We start from the raw sequence: 21,788 nt of genomic DNA on the forward strand, positions 1-21,788 counted from the left end.
GTTTAGCTTCATCGCACCGCTTGCGACGTTTCTTGCAAGTCAAACAGCCAGATCGAGTCCATTTCGAGCCCTCTCTTCTGGCACGTTTTCTCGTTGTGCCCTGAACGGGGCTTCTTCCAGAGACACTGGCTGCTGTATCAAGTTGATTCATAGTCGGGGAATGTGTATAGCATTGCGTAACAGTCTTATCGGCATGAGGCACGTTGCGCTGGTTATCACTGATAAGCGCGGGGAGTGCAGGTTGTAACTTGAGTCTCCAAACCCCGATGTCGCCCCTCGTTTTATCAGAAGAGTAGCTTGCCTTAAGCAAGTACAATGCTAATACTTCCAAGACCCTTTAAAGAAAGATAATGTGAGCAATCAGAACGATTTCCGCCGCTGTAAAAGTAATAGCCCGCGGGTCACGGGGGGAGGAAACTCAAAGACTAGTCCTGAAGGGGAAGGAGATACGCCTGTTATCGAGGGTGGTTATGTAAGAATTTCCTGAAGTTACCCGCATTTCCATACTACGTATTACATACCGCCACGATCCAAATGTAGATCTTCCTTGCTCCAATAGGATTATCACCTCTTCAAGATCAGTGGGGATTTAATACGTTCGGTAAGTTTCAGCACGGTTTTGTATACACTCACACCGTCCACTTCTTGCGTCTAGAGCAGGCGATAGGTATCCTTAGTACGAATCTGCTAGTACAGACACTGTAGATCTTTAAGTAATCATACTGTGTAGGATTAGATAAGTAGATGTATGTATTTCCGGGGTATGCTCGAGGCAGCCCTGGAGCCGATTAGAGCATCCCCACAAGTTGACAGCGACCTTACCTAATATGGCATGTCCATGCGCCATGTGGAAACGCTTCTTGATATGGCTTCCTCGACCACTATCTATAGTTACCCTGAACCGCCTATATGGTGGCCAACTCCCAATGCCACTGACTTATATAAAGAGCTTCTCTCGCTCCTCCTATCAATGCTACTTCATCCTTCACTTCAAACCTCTTCAACATCCCCCCCCCCCCCCCCTAAGACACTCGTTGTCTATCCTTGACCATTACTCGCACTTCTCCTCACACAGACATATATACATATACCCTTACCCGTAACCCCTTCACATCATGTCATTCACATCTCAAGAGACAACATCGACAACTTTGGGGAAGCTTCACCCGTTTGACCCCGTACGACCGGAAGAGATTAGACTCGCTGTTCGCATCTTAGAGGCATCATTTCCTGGTGTTCCACTGCGTTACAACCGCATTGATATTCATGAGCCCATTAAGCAAGATGTCCTTCCCTATATCGAGGCAGAACGGCTAGGAAAGCCTCTTCCACCTAGACCAGCACGTCTTTTGTATTCCTACTTCAACCGTCTTGACACCGGCGTCTGCATCAAGGCCTTGATGAATGCTGATACCAAGTCTCTCATCTACGCAAAAGAGTTCCCAGAGGGAGTGCAGGTGTGTTTATCTTCATGACGATTTTCCCCAGCCAGTCTTTGCTAACAATAGCAACAGCCACCAATGGATGTTGATGAAATTGCCGGTATCGAAGAGCACTGCATGCAACACCCAGCAGTACTGGCAGAAATTGAGAAGCTCAAGCTTCCGCCTGGCATGACAGTCTGCAATGACCCATGGATGTACGGAACTGACGACCCCAACGAGAAAAGGCGACTCTTCCAATGCTTCATGTATATTGTAGAGGTGGACCATCCCGAGAACAACCATTACTCTCTACCTTGCAAGTTCTCTCCTGTCTTTGATGCCCGTACAAAGGAATTGGTCCGTATGGATTATCTCCCCGGTGGCGCAGATCATCAGACAGTCGAGACTCAGCCGTGGGTACCCGTCAAAGGCGTTCAGTATGCCCCGGAACTTCTAGATGAACCACTCCGGACAGATCTCAAGCCATACATTGTTCAGCAGCCTGAGGGTGCTTCCTTCTCCGTTGATGGTAACTCCGTTTACTGGCAGAAATGGCGCTTCAGGGTCGGATTCAATTGCCGGGAGGGTCTTGTTCTCCATAATATCACATACGACAAGCGCAACGTCTTCTACCGCCTGAACGTCTCGGAAATGACCGTGCCTTACGGAGGTAAGCATCACCATATCCCTCTCAAAACACACCATTATCTAATAGATCCCCTCTAGATCCTCGAGCCCCCTACCACCGCAAGCAAGCCTTCGATGTCGGCGACGTCGGCTTTGGGCTTAATGCCAACCAACTCTCTCTGGGCTGCGACTGTCTAGGCCATATCAAATATTTCGACGGCTACAGATCCGACTCGAAGGGTAACCCCATCCTGTTGAAGAACATAATCTGCATGCACGAACAAGACAACGGCCTACAATACAAGCACACAAACTACCGCTCAAACGCAGCGACCGTCAAGCGCAACCGCCAGCTCGTCCTCCAGATGATCTGCACTGTCGCAAACTACGAATACATTTTTGCCTATATCTTCGACCAGGCCGGAAACGTCGAGCTTGAGGTTCGCGCAACAGGCATCCTGTCCACCGTCCCCTTCGACAACCTAAACGGCGAGACCGTCCCCTGGGGTACCAACGTCGGCCCTGGCGTCATGGCCCCCTACCACCAACACATGTTCTCCCTCCGTATCGACCCTGCAATCGACGGCTTCAAAAATACCATCTACTACGAAGATAGCGTGCCGCTCCCCGAGGACGAGAATAACCCCTACCTGGTCGGCTACACCACGGAACAGACCGTGATCAGCAAGTCCAGCTCCGCAAACACAGACGTTAACCGTCACCGCGTCTTCAAAATCCGTAACGACAACGTCATCAACCCCATCACCTACAAGCCCGTCTCATACAAACTCATGGCAGCGCCTAGCCAGATGCTCCTGCTCCCGAAGCACGCGGTGGGACATCAGCGGGCCGAATTCGCCAGCAAGCCGATCTGGGTCACCAAGTATCAGGACAACGAACTATTCGCCGCAGGCGAGTTCACGAACCAGAGCAAGAAGGCCGAGGGTGTCGAGACCTGGATCCAGAGAAACGACGATACTGAGAATGAGGACGTGGTCCTTTGGCACAGTAAGTCCTTCCTTCTTTCCAACCACTAAGACAATGATAGCAAGGTGAAAAGGAAACTAACGTTAATTTCTTAGCTTTCGGTCTCACTCATAACCCTCGCATTGAGGATTTCCCTGTCATGCCTATGGAGCGTATTAGCGTTATGCTTCGACCGGATGGCTTCTTTACAAAGAACCCGGCTCTGGATGTACCTCCTTCGTCTCAGGCGTTCAATAAATCGACTCTTCACCCCGAGCCGGCGCCGGCTGCGGCATGCTGCTCTGGTGTTGGAGGCAGTAAGGCGAAACTCTACAAGCGTGTTGACTAAGTGAGATGTTTGGCGGGTACTGTTGGCGTAAATGCGACCTCCTTTTGTATATAGTTTAAGCATTATGACATGGATGAACTGTGATATATAAAATGTATTCCTCACTTTTGTTTGAGCACACATAAAAGATACAGATTACCAGTGTAGCAGTACTCCGTATAGACACAAGGAATCAGCCCGTATACGCATCATTTCTATTCTCATTAATACATGTCTCCTGTGATTTACAACCTGCTTGCCCCACGTGGGGCCGAAGGTATACAAATCAAGATGGCTATAAACATACATAACAGCTATCAATGAAAACATACGTCTCTTCTTTCCCTTCCTGGGGAAATGTTTCCTTAACTCTTTTCTTCCCGTAGTGGGACTAAAAACACATTTTTCACTAACCCTTTCAAAGGTATTTCCTCCGTTGCTCCATGAATCATGTCATTGGATCCAATAGGCTCGAAAGACATAGTTCGTCCATGCATACACCGGGCAGGGAAGTAAGTGTAAACCACAACCGTTGACCAGTATTCACATGCCAGCGTCAAACTTATGCCTTGGGAGTGACGTGGGCGCTGGGCACGGCGCCGTGACCGACAGAGTCGATAGCAGCCTGACGGGCACCCTTAAGGCCGTACTGAGTGTTGATACCCTCGATACGGTGGGTGGAGTTGATGTTCTTGACAAGGGTGAGCTGCCAGCAGGTGGCACCACCCTGACGAGAGGTAATGGTCGAAGAAGCAAGGAAGTATTCCCAGATCTAACAGACGGATGTTAGTTGTCTCTACTTCGCCGTAGTAGTGCATTAGCACGAAGGTGGGGGGAACTTACTCTGAACCATCTCTTGCCATACTTGGCCTCAACCTTCTCACGGTTGCCCATCCAGTTACGGTACCAGCGCCAGAGAGTAGCAGAATAGTGAACACCAATAGTGTCAACAGCCTTGATCTCAAAGCCAGCGGCCTCCAGACGGTCGACAACAAATCCAAGAGGGGTGCTAGCGTCGGCACCGGGGAAGATATACTTGTTCATGAAGAGACCCCAGATAAGATCCTCGTACTGCCAGGACTTACGGAGACCAGCAATCTGGAGGAAGAAAACACCGTCGTCGTCCAGCATGTCATAAACCTGAGACAAGAAAGTAGTGAAGTGGCGCACACCGACGTGCTCAGCCATCTCCAGGCAAGTGATCTTCTTGTAGCCGCCTTCAACGCGAGGAGCGTCACGGTAGTCCAAGCACATAATACGGCTCTGGGAGTCCTCAATGCCGGCCTTACGGAGACCATTGTTACCCCAGGCAGTCTGGTTACGGCCAAGAGTGATACCAGTAACTTGGGCGCCATAATGAACGGAAGCATACTTGGCCAGAGTACCCCAGCCACAACCAAGATCAAGGACGGTGTCTCCGGATTTCAGGCCAATCTTCTCACAAACCACAGCCAGCTTGTTGTCCTGCAGTTCCTCCAAGGTCTCCTCCCGATCAGGATCGCTGATAACTCCAGAGGTGTAGATCATGCGTGGGCCCAAGAACCAAGCATAGAAATCATCACCACGGTCATAGTGATCACGAACCTGCTCCTCATCTGTAAAATTTCACAGGTTAGAAAGGCAATTGCGCGCGCGTGATTTTTCTGAGTTTGTGATGACAACAACATACCTTGGGAACGGGTGTGCATCAGCAACTCGGGGATGAAACCGAAGAGGAAGTGCTTGAAAAGACCCATGGTGAAGCGGAAGTTGGCCCAATCGTGGCGGAACTCGAGGCACTCAAGGGCGTCACCCTTGAAGTCCACCTCACCATTGAAGTACTTCTCGTAGAAGACCTCCATGGGGATCTTGCTCTTTCCGCGGTAGGCAGCACGGTCATGCTCGCTGTGGAAGTGCAGGTAGTGTTCGACGGGGCGGCCAGCATACTTGGCCTTTTCGGTCTTGCGGGGGGAGATGGACGAAGCGATGGACCAGAAAGCCATCAAAATAGGGATAGTGGTGAAGATTGCGAAGAAGATGGTGGTGTAGAAACCACCACCGACCTGACGGGCCAGATACCATGGGATGAGCAGAAGCAAAGAGAACAGGAGGATGTTGGAGAAGCTATCACTGCCCGGAGAATCCGCTGGGACGGGGGCATTTTTGATGGCCGGATACTGTGTAGATAAACTATTAGCGCGAGCTGTACACAATTGGCGCTCGCAATTGAAGCATAACAAGCCATGGGTTTTCTATCCAGGGTCCGAACTTACCGACGTTGTCCTCACACCACAGGGCTCAGCGGGAGTAGTGCAGGAGGCAGGGGGAGTTTCAATGAACTCGAACTCCTCAGGGGACTGAGGATGGATCTTCGTCTCAGCCATGACGAATTGACTGAAGCGGAGGAGAGGGGAGAAATGGGGGGGGCGAGGGAGGGAGGATGAGGAAGGAAAGAGAAAAGATGAGGGAGGGTGTCAGAAGATGCTGAGTTGAGGCGGCCGGAGGGTGCTTTAGTTTCCGTTTGGTTAGTTTGCCTTGCTTGTATTTGCGGTGGGCGCCGAGGAAAGGAAAGTGGACGATCAATTGATTGAATCCACCACCAAGGGACCCAGAATTTGTCCTTGGATTGGGTTCTAATATTTCTCAGTTTCTTGATTGTTGTGACCTCAATATATTCGACTTCTACATTTTTACATTTACATCAGACTCATGGGTATGAGTGAGTGAGTGGAAATTGCACAGGTTTGTTTATGTGTCCTCCGTGATACTCCCTGGGATAACAGAGACAGCTTAAATTGTCCCAGGGACCCGATTGAGTTTAGTGGAACGACCCTCACTGCAGGAGCGGTGAAGCCATCGAATATAGTAAGGAATCCTGTTTACTTAGTGAGATGTTTACCTGCGAGAAAGACGCAGGATCATTGATTAATGGGGATAGAGATTTGTGGCTCTGAGAGAGCCGTTTCGATTATGAAATTGAGGGAAGATGTACACCATGCATACGTACTGGTCCCGTACCTGGTGGATATTACTGGTCCAATAGTTGAGGTCTGGCCGCAGAGCTTCAGAGGGTATCCCCAATCACAATCGTCCGAATCAACCATTCCCGAGGCCCTTTCGGGTCCCGATGGACAGTGCAACTTTGGAACTAAAGCTGGACCCAGACTTGCGGGAGGGTCCCTGAAACATGACCTAAATTTACCTTGACAAAGCACTTTGTACTCTGGCCAGAGTATCAATAAAAAAGATAGGTAACCACCCAATTTAATTGTATGGGAAAAAAAAAAAAAAAATAGAAAAATACTTTCGACTATTGACTAGCACTCGCACTTTGAAAATTCATACATCAGTTCTAATCCGGCTGACGATAAACCCGTGATACTTCAAATAAAACGCCCCCTCCCTGGAAGTCCTTGTCTCATGCAATATTGTACCGTTCCGCCACTCCAACCGTCAAAGCTAAGAAAAACAGAGTTATATCATACTCCCATTAAAGAAACAAACACCATAGAAAGCTAACCCTTGACTCCGGGATATGGAACCGTGCTCATTAACCTCCGTTCACAGCGTCAGCTGGAAATTCAAGCTCTCCTCATCTTCTTCATACACCGGGAGCACTTCCTCAAGATTGGCCGTCAGGTGATCCGCGTCATGTGCAAGAGGCACCATATCAGTTTCGAGAGGAGGGGTCCCGGAAGGTCGCACGTAAGTGTCGGCAGAGAAAATCCCCTGAGGAATTGTTTGCCCTTTCGTAGTGCTGGGCGTTTTGCCATGTAGCTTAGACGACACGTCCCGGCCCTTGGTGTACCCTACTGTTGTTTTAGAGTTGGCCATGGCCGCGGTATGGTGTATGCATGAGGGGTTAGTCGGCGTCCTGGGCTTTCTTGACGAAAATAAGGATGACGCAACTCTCGGCTTTGGCTTTGGGATTGAAACAGGCCTAGGTCGGAGAGTGCGTTCGGTACCAGAAAGGGCAGTGGCTGCGTCACGAGCGCGAACGGTTGGGATGTTGCTGGTATGCTTCTCCCGGGAGCTCATGGCGCGGGTACGACGCGTTTCATAGCGACGCGGCGCTGCTTCCTCCACACAAGCCTCATTCTGCTCGCTGTCACTGGGCTCTTCGAAACCGATGCTCTCAACTTGTTGTAAGATCATGTCATCCATCATTTTGTCGTATGCGATAGAATCCTCTTGAAGCTTGCGCTCCCTCTTGGTCAGACCATCGGGACCGATTTCAGAATGTCCATAAACTGTTTCTAACCCCAACGCCAAGTTCTTCGGTTGAAACTGAGGGAATGTAGTATCGTATGTAATTTCATCAGGAATATCCGGCAGCTCTACGCATTGTTAAATACCATGGCCTTCTAGTATGCCCACGACTCATTGGAAACATACCTTTCGGCTTCGGGGGCATGTATTCAATATCGGGAACATCGTCTTCAGTTGGCTTATCCTGTACCTCGGCCTTGCTTTGCTCCACCAGAGGAGCAAACTTTTTCACCCGCTGCGTGGAGGCTCTTTTGCCTGTCTTCTCTGGCTTCAAAGTCCCAGCGGGAGGCCCAGGGGTCTGTAACCCACGAGCTTTTGCATTGGTTGTTTTCATGCCCAACGGCGCGCGTTGACGGGTCTCTGCTATCGCAACTGTCAGTCTCTGCGCAAGACACGCCATGCTACCCCTCCAAGCATACCCATTGGTGTAACAAAAGCATCTTTAACAGATGGTTTCGCAGCTCCATTCTGTTTACCAGCTCCCTTCACCGTTTTCTTTCCAAACGCCAGCGGATCATTTTCATCGTTCAATGGGACTTTAAATGGTGTCTTCGGTGCGCGGGCTCCCGGGGTTTTGGGCTGTAGTTGTTTGACACCTTGGTTCAGAGGTTTGGACGCGGCAACAGTCTGATGAGCGTGCACCAGGTTCTCTTGGTCGCGGAGGGCCAGCATAGTGGCGGATATGAGATATCACTGATCATGCACACCTGAGAATATAGGTATGCGTTGTCGGGATCGAATCCGAGGGTCGTCTGAAATCGCAAGAATTGGCGAGGTCGTGAAGATATGAGTTGTCTGTCCGAATCTAGACGCCCGACGCACCTTACCTAGCAGAGTGTTTTGTGGTGGTTGCCCGTGGAGACAGGCGGTCGATCCTTGGGACCGGTCGGCAGCCAATCCGTGGGTTGGCCGCCACAGCCAGACACCGCCCTTACTACTGGCTAAAAGGGGTTAGAATCAAACTGACCAGGGCTGACCGCCAGGAGGCAGTCACTCCACCTCCTTCTTCTCCCAAAACCAACTCCCAACATTTAAACACGTTATTGATTCTATCGGGTTTCTCGCTGAGCGAAAGCCTCTATAACTTGCTACTCGTATAAATTCTTCTTCTCGAATACATATTTGACTTTTCCCCCGTACAAACAATTTTAACCTTCTTTCATCGTCAATATGGACAAGATCAAGGAGGTGAGTTTCCTTTCCCTCCCTGTTGGCGGGGTAGCTTTTTAAGCTCCCGAAAATGCACATGCATCACCCTATCTCCTTACGTGACCTTCCCTCATCATGCATCACGGTATACTGTGTGGCGGCGATTAAAGGGATGCCATCTTGACTCGCATTCACCGAAATAATTAAAAGCGAAGATGGGAAAAGGGGCTGACGGGCAGCGTCTAGAGAATGAACGCCCTCCGCCTGGAGGCTGAGGAGGCTCAGGAGAAGACCGAGGAGTTGAAGAGCAAGGTCAAGACGCTGGAACAGGAGAACCTGGCGAAGGAACAGGAGATCACATCCCTCAACCACCGCAACCAGCTTCTTGAGGGTGAGGTGGAGAAGTTGGAAACCGCTCTCAAGGAGGCTAAGGATGCTGCCAACCAGAGCGCTCAGCACGACACTCAGAACGAAACCCTTCAGAGACGCTTGCAGCTCTTGGAAGAGGAGCTCGAGAATGCTGACAAGAATACCCGGGAGACAGTTGAGAAGTATGATTTTCCTTGGAACCCCTTTTTATCGTCGGCGAACAATTACTAATTTCGCTGGTGTTCAATAGGCTCCGCCAAACCGATGTTAAAGCCGGCCACTACGAGCGCAAAGTGCAGGCCCTCGAGTCGTCTCGTGATGAGTGGGAAAGCAAGTATGAGGAAATGGCGAAGAAGTACGCCGAGTTGCAGAAGGATCTCCACGAGTTGGAGGTTTCTATAAGCAATGTCTAAGGCTAGGGTTGCCTGCAGATGCAATATTCTGGGAAAACCTCGGCTCAACCTTTCTTCTAACATAATAACTTTTTTGTTCCCTGCGTGTTGCAGATTACTTTATTTAGCATTTGCCATCAGGAGCCGAATCCAGTAGCATCTCTGTCTCATCATTTTGTCATCCACTTGCCCTCTGCCTATACCCACTTGCCCACAGTAACATAGACCATAAAGAATGAAAGTCTCCTCAGGGGTATTGAAACGTCGACTGACTCGAAGATGCATGAATTTGTGTGGAGATTAACCTCCAACTACCGTTCTCTTCTTGCCTGCGCTTTCCTGCTGTTTGAAAGGCGTTCTTTCTTGCGAGTGAGCTGGCGTTCCGCCTTGCTTTCGTACCGGAACTTCTTTTTCTTCTTTTTCGGTTTGTCTGATGCCTTCTTGGTCTTTTCTACCGGCTTCGGCTTGGAATTCGCTTCGGATGTCAGTTTCTCTTCACCTTCTTGCTCTTCGTCCGAACTATGCTCCTGTGATCGTAGCAAGCCCTCCCTAGAAGCATCCATCTCTTCTACTGTTACCGTGGTATACTTGTCTTCATCAATGTATTCCGCTTCGTAGTCCACTGCAGGTGGCTCTTCAAACCCTTCCCACTCATTATCTTCGCCGTCGCTTTCTGAATCTGAGCCTGAACTTGCCCCATTTTCTTCTTGCCTCAGTCTCTTTAGTTGTTTCTGATGCTCCTCGAGAGCGTTTTGGAACTCTGCTTCTCGTTCCTCCCGAATCTATGTTCGCGGTTAATAAACGAATTTCTACTGAGATAAACTATCAAGGAATGACGAACTCGTTTCCGTTCTTCTCTCTTCATCTCTCGAGCCTTCTGCTCTGCAACCTCCTGCGCATGCTTAATTCGTTGTTGCTTTCGCTTGCGAAAGCCTGTGAGGAATTCATGGCGGGCAGAATGATCGAAGGTGATTTCTTCGACTTTGCTCGTCTTTCGCCGTTTTGCTTGTGGTCCCATGATTATATGTAGAAAAATGAAGTATTGTTATACTGTGGAGAGTATGAAAAGAAATAATTGCGTTAATAATGCATTTATTCAGTGATTTGGTTTCGATATAAAAGGGCTTTTAAAAAAAAAAAAAAAGAAAAGAAAAAAAGCGTGCATGCACGATGATCAAAGTGAAGCTAAGCCTTGCCGGTGATTTGGGTCGACCGCCTCCGAGCCCCGTTCGGCCAATCCTCCAGCCTGTCTCCAACCATCATACCTCCGGGGACCCTTTCACCGTTCGGACAGCCTGTGCTTGTCTGAAGCTAAATCCTATCCACCACTATGCATTTGAGCAGCTTCTCGCTGCTTGCTCTGGGAGCAGCAACGGCTAATGCCTTTCGTGACACCTCGCCCTTCTTCCTCGCATCGACGTCTGAGTATGTTATGGCGGCAGTCATTCGAGTTATCGCGGGTAGCTCCTCAAAGAACTAGCTAACAAGCACCTTTAGGATTCTCTCTACTTCATCCCAACTCAAAACCGCCCCTTCCTTGTTAGATGACCTCTCCTCGAAGCTTAGCTCGTGTCCCTCCGACTACTATGTCATTGCTTCCCAGCCCGGTGTTCATAGCACCGACTTCTCGACTCGCAAGTCTGCACCCCGCCTGGGCGCGAAGATGACGGGAAAGGATAAGACTATCCGGTCGACTGCGACAGTCAACGAAGTTGTTGGTGTGCTCGAAGCGAAGCAGATTCAAAGCATTATCGAGAAAGAATGTGGGGCGCAAACTACTGTTATCGATGGTGCCTGTAAGTTCTGTGAAGACAAAGTCGCGGATACGTTGAAATCTGGCTAACTAGGTAATTTAGCTGGCTCTTATCCATCTGACTTTGGCACCGACCCCCGAGTCCTTTTTATTGATTTCCCTGTGCTCCCTCTGGGGAAGGAGAGGGCCCAGCAGCTTTCTGACAATGGTGTGTGAACAATCGAAGAATGCAACGAGCGAACCTTCTAATTGTGCTGCAGACGGCCTACTTTCTGATATTATCGAACGGATCCCTTCGTCGAAGAAGTACACCATTCTCTATGTAACTTCACCGAGGGAATTTGGAGAGTCCGACTCGGGTATCTATCAATCCGAAACTGATCCCTACCAAGATCCCGTCCACATGGACTTGAAGCGGGACTTTGCGGCGCATAGTCGTCGTTCGGAGCCTGCATCTAACAAGTCACTCTTCCAAGAGTATCAATACTTCACACCTGGTACGACCTTGACATACACTGCCCCTCTTAAACATCTTGAGTGACGGGAACTAACGTTAACAGGCCTCTTCATGGGACTTATGGCAACTTTTGTCTTCATTATGATTTTGTATGTCGGTTTTAGCGCCCTTGCCAGCCTGGAAGTTCCTTACGCTGCTTTTGAAAAAGACACGTCCGCCAGCGTGCAGAAGAAGCAGCAGTGATTAGTGGTTGGTGTCGCGGATAGAGGTCCTGGAATCAGTTTTTATTCTTTAGTTCGACATGACAAATCGGTTGAAAGTCGGTCATCAACTGCTTTAGACCATCAAGGTTTTATCGTGTATGCTATGTTGTATATTCCATACGTGTTTATGGGTCTGAATGTTAGTTACGGATTTTCAAAAAATGTCTGACGTGCGCTCATGCAGGCCCCAATAAGACCTGCTTTACTTCTCTCGTCACTTAGATCATTAACTATGCCATATATGTGTGAGACTAGCGCGAGGCTTTTGTTGAGACAGGAGACCTATATATAGGGCATCACGTGAATTTGACTTCTCCGCAAGACCAGAGCCTAAGGCAGAACGTACAAGGCCCGTGACGGGGCAACGGTCGTGGTCTCGGGTCTCCTGTCGCTGATCTCCCCGGGGGGGGTAAACCCACTGATAATTTGCCCTCACCTCTCGCTTCGTAATTTGCTATAAACCTTGCTGCACTGGCCAACAGTGTTTGTCTTTCACTTGGCCATTCTGGCTATTTTATACAATCGTTGTACCCCCGGAGTAGATCTGGTTGCTGTCGATCCTGTGTTTTGGTGGAGACTATCCGATAGAGATCCACGTCCCACAACTTGCGACACACAGCCGCCATTGCATCCAAACATATCTCTGACCACAGAGCCTGGTAGCTCTTCATCGTCTCAGAATCTATATATCTGCTCAGATCGTCAGCGCGACATACCGGGCGCAATCGTTCTGGCCCACAACTCATTCCCGACTGAGACAATTGACATCGATATCGCTCGTTCACTCGCTAGACTGTCTTCGCAATGAATCTTCGACCCGCGGGCCTTCGCAAGGCCCGCCGCCAACCCTCTTTTACATGGCTTTTACTCATCATCGCCGTTCTGATGATGGCGCAAATATCCTTGGCACAGGAGACTACTGGGGGTGACCCTGCGCCGACAACCGACTTAACAACGAAGGAGACTACTACAGCTACGACAAAAGACGACACTACCACGACATCAAGGACCACGGAAAGATCCACAACAGACAAATCAGCAACCACAACAACAACCGAGTCCTCAAAATCTACAGACTCCAGTACAACCTCTACCTCAACGAACGATTACCCTGTGGTAACGGTCCCCCCACTCGCCGATGCACCATACATGCAAACATCAGATACTCCGGAAGGGACCGTCTTCATCGCCGTCGGCGCAGTCCTAGGCTTCTTGGGCGTCGCACTCCTCGCCTGGCGCGGCATGGTCGCATGGTCTGTAAACCGATCCGTCCGCAAAGCAGCCATAATGCAATCCTCTGAGGCAAAAGGACTCCTTCGCCACAGGAGAAAGAGATCAGCGCATCGCTCGCACGGCGGCCCAGCACCAGCCGTCTCCTTGGAAAAAATGGGTGGCGGGCACCGCACTAACCACCGCTCCTCGAAAGGCCCAAGATCTAACAGCGGGTTGTTCTTCTCTCCCACGGCTGGAATGCACAGTGGCGGAAACAGAGGTTCAAGCTATCTCCCGGCGGGGTATTATGCTGCTGGGAGTGCTGCGACTGGTAGCGGGAGCCACCAGAGTATGCAGTTCTCCGCGCCTGATCTTCCGGCCATGGGCCCGCAGGCACAGGGGTACACGAGGACAAAATCGGGACCCAGCCCACCTGGCACACCTACCCATGCTCCCAGTGGTGTCTATGAACCTCAGTTTAACACTTCAAGGTATTCACACGTGGCGTCCAATAGCTCTGTTAATCTTGCATCTCCTACGCAAGGAAGGACCCCAAGTGCTTACCTGGAAGATCTCTTCGAGAACCACCCTCCCAATAATAGACAATAGGTTTGGTGACGTCCCATTCAAAAACCGGATGCTGTAGCTGAATTTCACTTTCACTGTCCCTGTTCTATTCGTACTTTTCCCTTTTTTACATTCGATGGCAAATATCATTTACATAATCTTGTTATATAGTGTATGTACATCTCTCATGTCATGAGCAACCGTCTTCAGCGTTCAGGACTACGCACCTTTCTGGATAGTTTTCCTTTTATATTTTGGCTTTTGCAGCGGTGAATCTAGGCGATGGAGTTCACTGGAGGTCAACTAGACCATTATCCATGAAACTTTGGTTGTGGAATTTGTTGAATTTTTACTTTGTTTCTGAGTTGCACTTCATCATTTGGGTCTGCCTATCGATATTGCAAATGTTTATTACCCACATGTCCGTAGCGCAGTTGCATGCAGAAAGTAAAAACGAAAAAAAAAAAAAAAAAAAAGACTTGCCACTATGTACTGTGCACAACCATATCTCGCAATGCTTGCCGAATTTCATACAGATGATCACTTGAAAGTCTTTCGCTTGGTCGAGGATGTGATATGGGTGGTCCAAGAAACGGACCGAATGATGGGCCAGACGCTCGAAGGGCATAGCAGAGAATAACAACAACTAAAGTGGAATACATACATAATCACAATAATAAGTCCTACATCCGTGGATATACCAAGTCATGTCATTTATAAAAAGGGCGGTGTTCAACAGCTTTGAAGTACGGCCGCGGTTCAGTCCGCATCCAATTTGCCGTTGAATTCACCAAGAAGAATATCATCAGGGGCCGGTCCACGGCTGTTCCTGACTGTAGATACCAAATTAGCATACATTCTTAGTGCTTTCAGATAGGCGAAATGCGACTCACCAGATTCGGTCTCCACACGAAAGAAAATCCACATCCACCGACGTGCGACTTCAAGGGACATGAGCAACCAAATGCCCACCTCCGTCTCGCAAAGCCAGACAAACCCTGGCATAAACCTGGACAACCATGAAAACCGAATAATCAGATCTACAAGAATTGCAAGATAGTATTGCCGATCAGCAAAATGGCGGTGCCGGCGTAATCCGTAAGGATGATGCGCGTCACGGCGCGACGAAGTTAGGAGGGTCAGGTCCCAGTCTTTGGTGACGTCCCAGTAGAAAGAGTAAGAGGAGTTGACAAAGGTAAACATGTATCTAGAATGTCATTAGCCAACCTCTACCCCTCTCAAACTTATATCAGATACAAACAACATACAATAGTCGTGACAGACTCATCTCGCTGTATCCGTAGCTCTCCAAAGGGTTATAATTCCTCAACTTGGAAGTAAGGTAGATGACGGGAAGCGCTGTGGCGTATTTCAGGGCGTTGGCTAGGTGCTGGCCGCCCTGGTTTTCCAGTTTAAAACCAGCTCGACGTACACGCACATATTCAATCAGACACTGCCGAAATCGGATAATACTCGGAAGAGCAACGACCAGGGGGATCACCCAATCGTGTCCGCACTTGCGATCCGGCTTGGATGTGCTGGAAACACCCGAGGTAAAGAACATGCAGAAAGTAACAACCAAGTCCGCTAGTACTTTAGCATAGCTAGTCAACGCATCGGCAAGTAGGATGTCTCCAAATTTCCCATCTTGGGCTTCTGCTAATCCACCAATGCTAATCCGCTTCAGAGTGACGAACAAGCGATGTCTGCCAGAGCGCGCGAGACGGTTGAAAGGGAGAAGGAGGATTATGAAGAAGATAATGAGGTATGACTGTGGAATAAAATCCAGAGACTCGACCCTCTCAGTAGAGCCATGGGTAGCGGCCCAGAATATAAGTAGTGAGAGCAGCAGCGGGGTTGTCAAGAGAGTAGCTAGATGGTATGTCGAGATGTGGTGGGGTCGCTGGGACGAAGATTGACGGGCAGGATATCGGATGAGCGCGGGGACATCCTAATCGAGAACGGTCAGATCTTATTCAGGGAAGATACCAAATTGAATAGAGGGGTTAACCTACAACGTTCTTCTTGAGAAGATATTGGAGATTGACCCCCCAACCCCAGAAGCCTGTACATTGAAATCAACATCGTCGAAAACATAACATAAAAGCGCTTGCATCTCTCGGCTTACCAGCAACCAAAATCACGGCCACACGATAGGGAAAAGGAAGAAAGAGACTGAAGCGATCCAATTGAGCATGTTGATCAGGACCCATATTCCATTGAAGCGGCGCGGGACTACAGCGCCAGCACGGAGAAGATAGGGGAGATAACGGACAAGAAGGTCAAAATTAAAGAGGAAGACCACAATAGGGGGATATAAAGAGAAGAGCAGAGGCGAAAAAAAGAAGTTGAACCAAATAAAGAATGACTAGGGGTGAGTTTGAAAACCAAAATTTACACACTCATAATTATTAGACGGAAAATGAAGACGCTCAGGGACGCTTTCAGAGAGTCCAGGCGGTTCCGCGCGGCTGTTCGGATTAGGAGGAGGCACACTTGTCTGTTTCGGGTCTAACTCCTTACAGGTCGAGACTTCCAAATTTGGCTCTAGGTTTCCAGGTGGCATTGGGTCACGTGAAGCGACACCTCACGTGTGGACTGCCGAGGTATACTGTATCGCCGCTGCGGAGGCTCATTCTCCGGGGAAATGATAACCACGTCAGTTAACAATGATAAGACGGTAGAGCGAGCTTTCTTCGGTCAACCTGACTTTGTACTAACACTTCACATTACCTCAATCGCACTATACGTACAGTGACAATGGCGGACGAAGACTTCTCTTTGTCTCCTGCAACTTCCGCATCGGCGTCCAGTCCCTCGGCGCATTTCTACCCATTCGCGACGTCCCCGGATATCATTCGGTCCCATGAAAAAGACGTATTCCTTACCTCAAATCTAGTACAGCAAGCTCAGAACATCATCCGCTCACTCCGAGGAGCCCGATTTGCTCATACCTACTCCGAAACCATCAAGAACCTGACCGAGATCCTATACTTTTCCCTGACTACTCTTATCGGCAACCGCACGTTGGGGGAGGAATACTGCGATCTTGTCCAATTGGAAGATGACACACTCCAGCTCCCTTCTCTTATCAGGCGGGCGGGATATATCGTGAGCAGTATCATTGTGCCGTGGATCCTTCAGAGGATCTTACCAGCTTTCCGCCAGCGACTACGGGCGAAGCTTGAGTGGAGCATCGCGCGGCAACAGCTTAAGGCCCAACAAGCCAGGGAGGGGACGAAGCCTAGCAGGAAAGACACCTCAAAGGCACCATCCTTTTTCACGAAATTACGAATTCAGAAGTATATTCTGGAACACCTTGATTCCATCACGTCATTGAGCCCTATCTACGCCGTGAGCATCGCGACCTTCTACTTCACCGGCGCGTACTACCATCTGTCGAAACGCCTTTGGGGCCTGCGATATGTATTCACAAAGAAACTTGAGGAAAACGAGCAGCGGGTTGGGTATGAAGTGCTAGGAGTGTTGCTTGTCTTGCAGATCGCGGTACAGAGCGTGCTGCACGTCAAGAAAGTGGGGCTCAGTTTGCAGCAAGAAGACATTGAGACAGAGGCGACCCATTCTACGGGCCAGGATGATACCTTGATCCACTCTATTGAAAACCCGCCAACACTACCGCTTCTTTCTGCCGCTGATGCCCGGTATGATCTCTCAGACGACTCCAGCGCAATCCCTTGGATTCCCTCAGGGCAACAAAGCAGGTGCACACTTTGCTTAGAACCCTTCAAAGACCCTAGTGTCACTACATGCGGACATGTATTCTGCTGGACATGCGTGCGAGACTGGGTACGCGAAAAGCCCGAATGTCCTCTTTGTCGACAAGATGTCCTGCTATCTAAAGTACTGCCTCTGAGAGGTTAGTTCGAGCCATGTGTTCTCTGTAGATACTATAGGGTATGGTCGTGCATAAATCAGCGTTTGGTATCTGGTCCACATATAGTCCTGCTTAACGCCTAGTTACTTTTTTTATGTTGTCGTTTCCGGTCTTTAGAGAAATATACCCCCTTTCTCAAGTGACCTGTAATAAGGAGCATACGAAGACCCACAATGGTTCATTTCAGATATATTGATTCCACAATTCTTGGCATGGCTTTTGCAGACTTGGCATAATAGCCCCTGTCATGATATGACCAGAGGGTGAGAATGTGATGATAATAAAGTCAAAGGAATATTGCCAAATATACAACGCTTCTCATGAACACGCTATCTATGCATTGTATTCAAGACATGATTTAGAACTTCCCGAGCCCTGGTCATGGTTTTATTTGTTATTCAAACTATTGAACTCAACAAAGAGGCCAGATTCAGGAACGTTCCTTAGTCCCCACTAGTAGATTATCTATCGGCTCGATAACCTCAACTTCCTCAGGCTCAGTATTCAAAGGGGTCTCATGGACTATCTGAATTGGTAAATTCAACTCAGCATGTGCTGGCAAAGGAGGCACTGGATCTAGAGCCATCCGTTTCTCATTCATAGTATTGAACAGACACACGCATGCGAATGGATCAGCCGCAGCATCTACAATCCAATCCTTGTTAGACAATCCTATATGTTCGGGGAAAGGTATAACTTACAGTGAACTTGCGAATAGTCTAGCGCAGACGCCCAATCACTACATCGAACCTCAACATCTTTCGCCAGAGGAATCCCAAAGTGTTCTTCAACCTGGGCGCTCAAATTGACAGTCCTCTTATTAATTAGCTCTGGGTTAGACTGGCTGTACTTGACCAACTTGTACAAATGGCTCAGTTCAAAGATGGCGCGCGTATCAATCCCAAGGTACTTGCGCAATCGCGTGCAGTCTGCTTTGATCGATACGCCAGCCTTTGTTATACCCGGAGACTCCAGGATGCGTTTCAGAGTAGGGGGTACGAGGTCTTTCGCACCCCTCGCTGGTCTAAACATAGCGATGTGGAAGAGTGCGATTCGCCTCGAACTCGCAAGCTGAATTAGCGATACATTCTTTAGTATGCCATCCGCCGCGGAGGCGTTGGCTTTCCATTCTATGTCGAGTCCAAGAATGGATTCGTCCGAGAACATCTTCGATATTGTTTCGGCGCTTTCTAGGGTTTTACAGTAATGTACAAGGATCTCCTTTCCATCTGGCGATCTGTACAGTCGGTGACTCCAGAACTTGTGCGCTCCTGAGTCGGGAGCAAACTTTGGAGTTGGGTTGTCTTTGGGTAGCTGAGGGCGCGAGTCCAGGGCTGGGGTTGCTGGTTTGGCTTTGACGATGTGGGAAATTTTTTCCGAATCTTGGATATGCTCGGTTGTCGACTGAGCTGTAGAACTAGAGGTACATGGCCTTTTGGTGTTTAAGTGAATGGATGGATGTTGTCGCCTTCCAGAGGCACCCTCCACCCGGGGACGTGTACGTTGACTGGTACTGAAGCTTGATATGGGGCACTGCGCTTTCGCACATAATGCGGGACGCTTAGAGTGATTTGGGTATCGCTGGCTATTACAGCTTACAGTCGAGAGCTTGGGTCGTTCCAGTCCCTTCAGACTTTCACACTGCACGAGGCTATGTGTAAAAGATTTGCGAGGGATATCTCGTAGCTGCCCCTTATTTGCATCAGCGACATCGATTATACGACGGTTTCTGACCTGGCTCTTGAAGCCGGTTTTGACCAGGCTAGTAACATGAGCAAGTGTTGTTCGAAACATGGCCGTGGTCGTGGACAAGGCACGGCTTCCACCAGTCTTGACATCAAAAATTTCCTGATTCTTTAAAGGGCACGGCCTGCGTGTCAACGTTGAGTAGCTAGTAGACGTGATATAGCCTGTGTCAATCTTAAGGACAAGTTTTGAATTAGCAATGGAGGCTCGAGAAGATGTGAGAGCCGGGCTTTTATACGAAACGCCACGCCGACTGAGAAACTGTCAGCTAAGAGATCAGATGAAAGGAATCATGAACCAACGCGGCTTTCTCGAGTCTATGGAGCGAATCATTGTACACAACAAAGTCTTGTTGATGCTTTGTCGCCTGCCATAAAGGGTGTTTCACCCCTCTTAGTAAAATTCGAGGAGGCCGCATATCTCAAAGCAGTCATACTGAATGCGCCTCCTAATAATAGCCTATTGAGATAGCAGGTAGATTGTAAATAAATTCTCCATGAACCATTGTATGATTAAGTTGAGAATAACCTTTATGTCCCTGAAGAAGTGTTCGTAGATCTGATTGGTGTAAGTCTATCGGGTCGGATAAACGTGCGTTCCCTCCCGCCAAGATTGTCCGAATGGGAATGATCGAGGATCCGCCCAACAGCGTGCGATTTCTATATCAAGCCAGACGAAACCTTTCTTGCAGAGGAGAGCTCCAGTAGATCAAATATAGAATCAACACCTCATACTTCCTCGGTTTAGCTCCGCTCATCACTCACTTTACCCACAATGGCTTCTCAACTCCTTCCCCTCGGTAATGACCCAACCATTTGTGTATTAGTGAAGCTCCTCGCTAATAATTTTCATAGAGCTGATCGACAAGTGTGTCGGTTCTAGAATTTGGGTCATCATGAAGAATGACAAAGGTTAGTTGGTTTGCATATGAAACACAATGGTGTGCTGACACTCTTACAGAATTCGCCGGTACTTTGCTCGGTTTTGATGACTACGTCAGTAAGTTACTTTCTATCCTCTTATCGCATTTTAAAGAACCGGATACTAACTTAGTCTAGACATGGTTTTGGAAGACGTGACTGAATTGTGAGTACAGCTAGCAACGTAGCTTTTCCTGACTCTCCTACCTCTGGTCACGCTCCGCATATTAGGAGCTAACAGCAACACAGCGATTACTCTGGCGCTCAGGTTAAGCTTCCTAAGATCTTGCTAAATGGAAACAACGTCTGCATGGTACGGAAAATATGACCTCTTCCTCTTTTTGTCGCCTTGCTAACGTAATTGCAGTTGATCCCTGGTGGTGAAGGACCGGTCGGTAGCTCTTAGTTTCTGATGTCCAATGCTTTTTACTTGCTTTGACGAAAAAAAGATTTTGTGAATGATGATCGACGATATCTTATAGATTCTACTGTAATTGCAAAAAAAAAAAAAAAAAAACTACATTAAAACTCCGGCCTTGCTTCTTGTGCTATCTGGAATAGTTATTCGATTGTGCCACTATGTGCAAATATCTCTCCTCGTACTAAATATAGCTTTCTTATGGCAGAGATGTGAGCGTGATCCGCATGATTTGAACCTATAAAATTTCGAATTTGTGCATTGAGTCTAGAATGTCTTGCTGTGGTGAATACGCTTGCCACAGGTCATGGACCCCAACGAATGGGCAATAATCGAAGATTATCATTGTAATAATTACATCTCACTGAAGTGGATTCGTCATGTTATGAGCATGCAGTAGTTCACGGCTTTAAGAAGGGCACCCGGCTACTAATTCCTATATCGATACTCTACCTTGACTAAGATTGATGACCTGGTAAAGTGCACAGGCAAAAGGCGACTATATATATCCTAACGTTTTGCTTTGTGAGCGATATCTAATATAGACTGCTGCCTGGTCGGTCGGTTCAAGTTCATGCATATAGTGAGTGAGGAGCTGAGCTCCGCCGCTATAAAAAGGGGTAATCCTACGGGTTCCTGACATTGTGCCGGTGCAGTAAAATGAAGCTCAACTACAGGATACTCCATCACACATGGAGTCTATATAAGTAACAGCAACCGAGCACCTGGACGCATGGTCTGTAACTTAAGCCGGAAGCGGTCTTATAAGTTGGGAATAGCTGTTGTCCATATCTCAGAGAGCTATCGATAATTCCCCGCCTCTGCCTAATGAAAGAGACTATCATCCACTGCGCAAGGCATGAGGGGATATCAAACAGGGTTTGAAAGAACTGTATGAGGTCCGTAGTTCTTTGGGCGGCAAAGGTCAGGGTAGATGGATAACGAGAGGAAATAATAGAGGCAGGAAGCTTCCACTTCTTAGTTCGGGGCAACCAGGAGTCAAGCAAATGGTCTTGTGTCTTCCAAAGTATTACGCAAGGAACACCTGTAGATA

At 48.6% G+C, this 21,788-nt stretch overlaps 11 protein-coding genes across 11 annotated transcripts; 6 read left to right on the forward strand and 5 right to left on the reverse strand.

Annotated features, from left to right (window-relative positions):
* The first annotated feature begins 1,016 nt into the window (after positions 1 to 1,016).
* BDV27DRAFT_28554 (amine oxidase) lies at positions 1,017 to 3,432 on the forward strand. The gene is made up of 4 exons (XM_032076222.1): positions 1,017 to 1,457; positions 1,515 to 2,094; positions 2,151 to 3,059; positions 3,134 to 3,432. Exons 1-4 carry the CDS (start codon positions 1,116 to 1,118, stop codon positions 3,364 to 3,366), a joined length of 2,064 nt encoding a protein of 687 aa, XP_031924501.1. The 5' UTR covers positions 1,017 to 1,115; the 3' UTR covers positions 3,367 to 3,432.
* A 351-nt stretch (positions 3,433 to 3,783) lies between these two features.
* Positions 3,784 to 5,851, reverse strand: BDV27DRAFT_28557 (putative cyclopropane-fatty-acyl-phospholipid synthase). The gene is made up of 4 exons (XM_032076223.1): positions 5,598 to 5,851; positions 5,015 to 5,501; positions 4,189 to 4,940; positions 3,784 to 4,117 (listed from the first exon to the last, which is right to left on the reverse strand). The coding sequence occupies exons 1-4, from the start codon at positions 5,706 to 5,708 to the stop codon at positions 3,908 to 3,910; spliced, it is 1,560 nt and encodes a 519-aa protein (XP_031924502.1). The 5' UTR covers positions 5,709 to 5,851; the 3' UTR covers positions 3,784 to 3,907.
* Positions 5,852 to 6,610: 759 nt separating this feature from the next.
* On the reverse strand, positions 6,611 to 8,426 carry BDV27DRAFT_28573 (uncharacterized protein). The gene is made up of 3 exons (XM_032076224.1): positions 8,013 to 8,426; positions 7,720 to 7,956; positions 6,611 to 7,661 (listed from the first exon to the last, which is right to left on the reverse strand). The coding sequence occupies exons 1-3, from the start codon at positions 8,263 to 8,265 to the stop codon at positions 6,886 to 6,888; spliced, it is 1,266 nt and encodes a 421-aa protein (XP_031924503.1). The 5' UTR covers positions 8,266 to 8,426; the 3' UTR covers positions 6,611 to 6,885.
* Positions 8,427 to 8,763: 337 nt separating this feature from the next.
* On the forward strand, positions 8,764 to 9,524 carry BDV27DRAFT_160723 (tropomyosin; the record flags this gene model as incomplete). The annotated part of the gene is made up of 3 exons (XM_032073086.1): positions 8,764 to 8,781; positions 8,989 to 9,293; positions 9,362 to 9,524. 3 exons carry the CDS (start codon positions 8,764 to 8,766, stop codon positions 9,522 to 9,524), a joined length of 486 nt encoding a protein of 161 aa, XP_031924504.1.
* Positions 9,525 to 9,578: 54 nt separating this feature from the next.
* On the reverse strand, positions 9,579 to 10,608 carry BDV27DRAFT_28584 (rRNA-processing protein RRP17). Its single transcript, XM_032076225.1, has 2 exons — positions 10,345 to 10,608; positions 9,579 to 10,285 (listed from the first exon to the last, which is right to left on the reverse strand). Exons 1-2 carry the CDS (start codon positions 10,519 to 10,521, stop codon positions 9,815 to 9,817), a joined length of 648 nt encoding a protein of 215 aa, XP_031924505.1. The 5' UTR covers positions 10,522 to 10,608; the 3' UTR covers positions 9,579 to 9,814.
* A 153-nt stretch (positions 10,609 to 10,761) lies between these two features.
* Positions 10,762 to 12,169, forward strand: BDV27DRAFT_133062 (Ac45/VOA1 transmembrane domain-containing protein). The gene is made up of 5 exons (XM_032068003.1): positions 10,762 to 10,928; positions 11,001 to 11,299; positions 11,360 to 11,464; positions 11,517 to 11,753; positions 11,817 to 12,169. Exons 1-5 carry the CDS (start codon positions 10,834 to 10,836, stop codon positions 11,954 to 11,956), a joined length of 876 nt encoding a protein of 291 aa, XP_031924506.1. The 5' UTR covers positions 10,762 to 10,833; the 3' UTR covers positions 11,957 to 12,169.
* A 182-nt stretch (positions 12,170 to 12,351) lies between these two features.
* Positions 12,352 to 14,218, forward strand: BDV27DRAFT_133063 (uncharacterized protein). The gene has a single exon (XM_032068004.1). The coding sequence runs from the start codon at positions 12,781 to 12,783 to the stop codon at positions 13,795 to 13,797; it is 1,017 nt and encodes a 338-aa protein (XP_031924507.1). The 5' UTR covers positions 12,352 to 12,780; the 3' UTR covers positions 13,798 to 14,218.
* Positions 14,219 to 14,514: 296 nt separating this feature from the next.
* BDV27DRAFT_160727 (EXS domain-containing protein) lies at positions 14,515 to 15,968 on the reverse strand (the record flags this gene model as incomplete). The annotated part of the gene is made up of 5 exons (XM_032073087.1): positions 14,515 to 14,588; positions 14,649 to 14,962; positions 15,024 to 15,706; positions 15,771 to 15,820; positions 15,884 to 15,968. The coding sequence occupies 5 exons, from the start codon at positions 15,966 to 15,968 to the stop codon at positions 14,515 to 14,517; spliced, it is 1,206 nt and encodes a 401-aa protein (XP_031924508.1).
* A 435-nt stretch (positions 15,969 to 16,403) lies between these two features.
* On the forward strand, positions 16,404 to 17,934 carry pex10 (ubiquitin-protein ligase peroxin 10). The gene has a single exon (XM_032068005.1). The coding sequence runs from the start codon at positions 16,516 to 16,518 to the stop codon at positions 17,635 to 17,637; it is 1,122 nt and encodes a 373-aa protein (XP_031924509.1). The 5' UTR covers positions 16,404 to 16,515; the 3' UTR covers positions 17,638 to 17,934.
* Positions 17,935 to 18,080: 146 nt separating this feature from the next.
* BDV27DRAFT_160729 (3'-5' exonuclease) lies at positions 18,081 to 19,444 on the reverse strand (the record flags this gene model as incomplete). The annotated part of the gene is made up of 2 exons (XM_032073088.1): positions 18,081 to 18,295; positions 18,352 to 19,444. 2 exons carry the CDS (start codon positions 19,442 to 19,444, stop codon positions 18,081 to 18,083), a joined length of 1,308 nt encoding a protein of 435 aa, XP_031924510.1.
* A 631-nt stretch (positions 19,445 to 20,075) lies between these two features.
* On the forward strand, positions 20,076 to 20,812 carry BDV27DRAFT_133068 (RNA-binding protein LSM5). Its single transcript, XM_032068006.1, has 6 exons — positions 20,076 to 20,195; positions 20,251 to 20,307; positions 20,357 to 20,395; positions 20,455 to 20,482; positions 20,566 to 20,629; positions 20,684 to 20,812. Exons 1-6 carry the CDS (start codon positions 20,171 to 20,173, stop codon positions 20,720 to 20,722), a joined length of 252 nt encoding a protein of 83 aa, XP_031924511.1. The 5' UTR covers positions 20,076 to 20,170; the 3' UTR covers positions 20,723 to 20,812.
* The last annotated feature ends 976 nt before the right edge of the window (positions 20,813 to 21,788 follow it).

The sequence above is a fragment of the Aspergillus caelatus genome (assembly GCF_009193585.1).
Source record: "Aspergillus caelatus strain CBS 763.97 unplaced genomic scaffold BDV27scaffold_174, whole genome shotgun sequence".
In the NCBI taxonomy this organism is placed as follows: Eukaryota; Fungi; Ascomycota; class Eurotiomycetes; order Eurotiales; family Aspergillaceae; genus Aspergillus; species Aspergillus caelatus.

Bases quoted from the DNA above. Each gene is read 5' to 3' on its own strand.
- BDV27DRAFT_28554 (XM_032076222.1), top strand. From the start codon at position 1,116: ATGTCATTCACATCTCAAGAGACAACATCGACAACTTTGGGGAAGCTT. The intron at 1,458-1,514 runs GTGTGTTTATCT...CAATAGCAACAG, and splicing joins AGTTCCCAGAGGGAGTGCAG to CCACCAATGGATGTTGATGA. The intron at 3,060-3,133 runs GTAAGTCCTTCC...TTAATTTCTTAG, and splicing joins GGACGTGGTCCTTTGGCACA to CTTTCGGTCTCACTCATAAC.
- BDV27DRAFT_28557 (XM_032076223.1), bottom strand. From the start codon at position 5,708: ATGGCTGAGACGAAGATCCATCCTCAGTCCCCTGAGGAGTTCGAGTTC. The intron at 5,502-5,597 runs GTAAGTTCGGAC...TTATCTACACAG, and splicing joins GTGGTGTGAGGACAACGTCG to TATCCGGCCATCAAAAATGC. The intron at 4,118-4,188 runs GTAAGTTCCCCC...TCCGTCTGTTAG, and splicing joins ATGGCAAGAGATGGTTCAGA to ATCTGGGAATACTTCCTTGC.
- BDV27DRAFT_28573 (XM_032076224.1), bottom strand. From the start codon at position 8,265: ATGCTGGCCCTCCGCGACCAAGAGAACCTGGTGCACGCTCATCAGACT. The intron at 7,957-8,012 runs GTATGCTTGGAG...CAGTTGCGATAG, and splicing joins TGCTTTTGTTACACCAATGG to CAGAGACCCGTCAACGCGCG. The intron at 7,662-7,719 runs GTATGTTTCCAA...AACAATGCGTAG, and splicing joins CATGCCCCCGAAGCCGAAAG to AGCTGCCGGATATTCCTGAT.
- BDV27DRAFT_28584 (XM_032076225.1), bottom strand. From the start codon at position 10,521: ATGGGACCACAAGCAAAACGGCGAAAGACGAGCAAAGTCGAAGAAATC. The intron at 10,286-10,344 runs GTTCGTCATTCC...CCGCGAACATAG, and splicing joins AGAGAGAAGAACGGAAACGA to ATTCGGGAGGAACGAGAAGC.
- BDV27DRAFT_133062 (XM_032068003.1), top strand. From the start codon at position 10,834: ATGCATTTGAGCAGCTTCTCGCTGCTTGCTCTGGGAGCAGCAACGGCT. The intron at 10,929-11,000 runs GTATGTTATGGC...AAGCACCTTTAG, and splicing joins TTCCTCGCATCGACGTCTGA to GATTCTCTCTACTTCATCCC. The intron at 11,754-11,816 runs GTACGACCTTGA...TAACGTTAACAG, and splicing joins GTATCAATACTTCACACCTG to GCCTCTTCATGGGACTTATG.
- BDV27DRAFT_133063 (XM_032068004.1), top strand. From the start codon at position 12,781: ATGAATCTTCGACCCGCGGGCCTTCGCAAGGCCCGCCGCCAACCCTCT.
- pex10 (XM_032068005.1), top strand. From the start codon at position 16,516: ATGGCGGACGAAGACTTCTCTTTGTCTCCTGCAACTTCCGCATCGGCG.
- BDV27DRAFT_133068 (XM_032068006.1), top strand. From the start codon at position 20,171: ATGGCTTCTCAACTCCTTCCCCTCG. The intron at 20,396-20,454 runs GTAAGTTACTTT...AACTTAGTCTAG, and splicing joins CGGTTTTGATGACTACGTCA to ACATGGTTTTGGAAGACGTG. The intron at 20,483-20,565 runs GTGAGTACAGCT...ACAGCAACACAG, and splicing joins TTGGAAGACGTGACTGAATT to CGATTACTCTGGCGCTCAGG.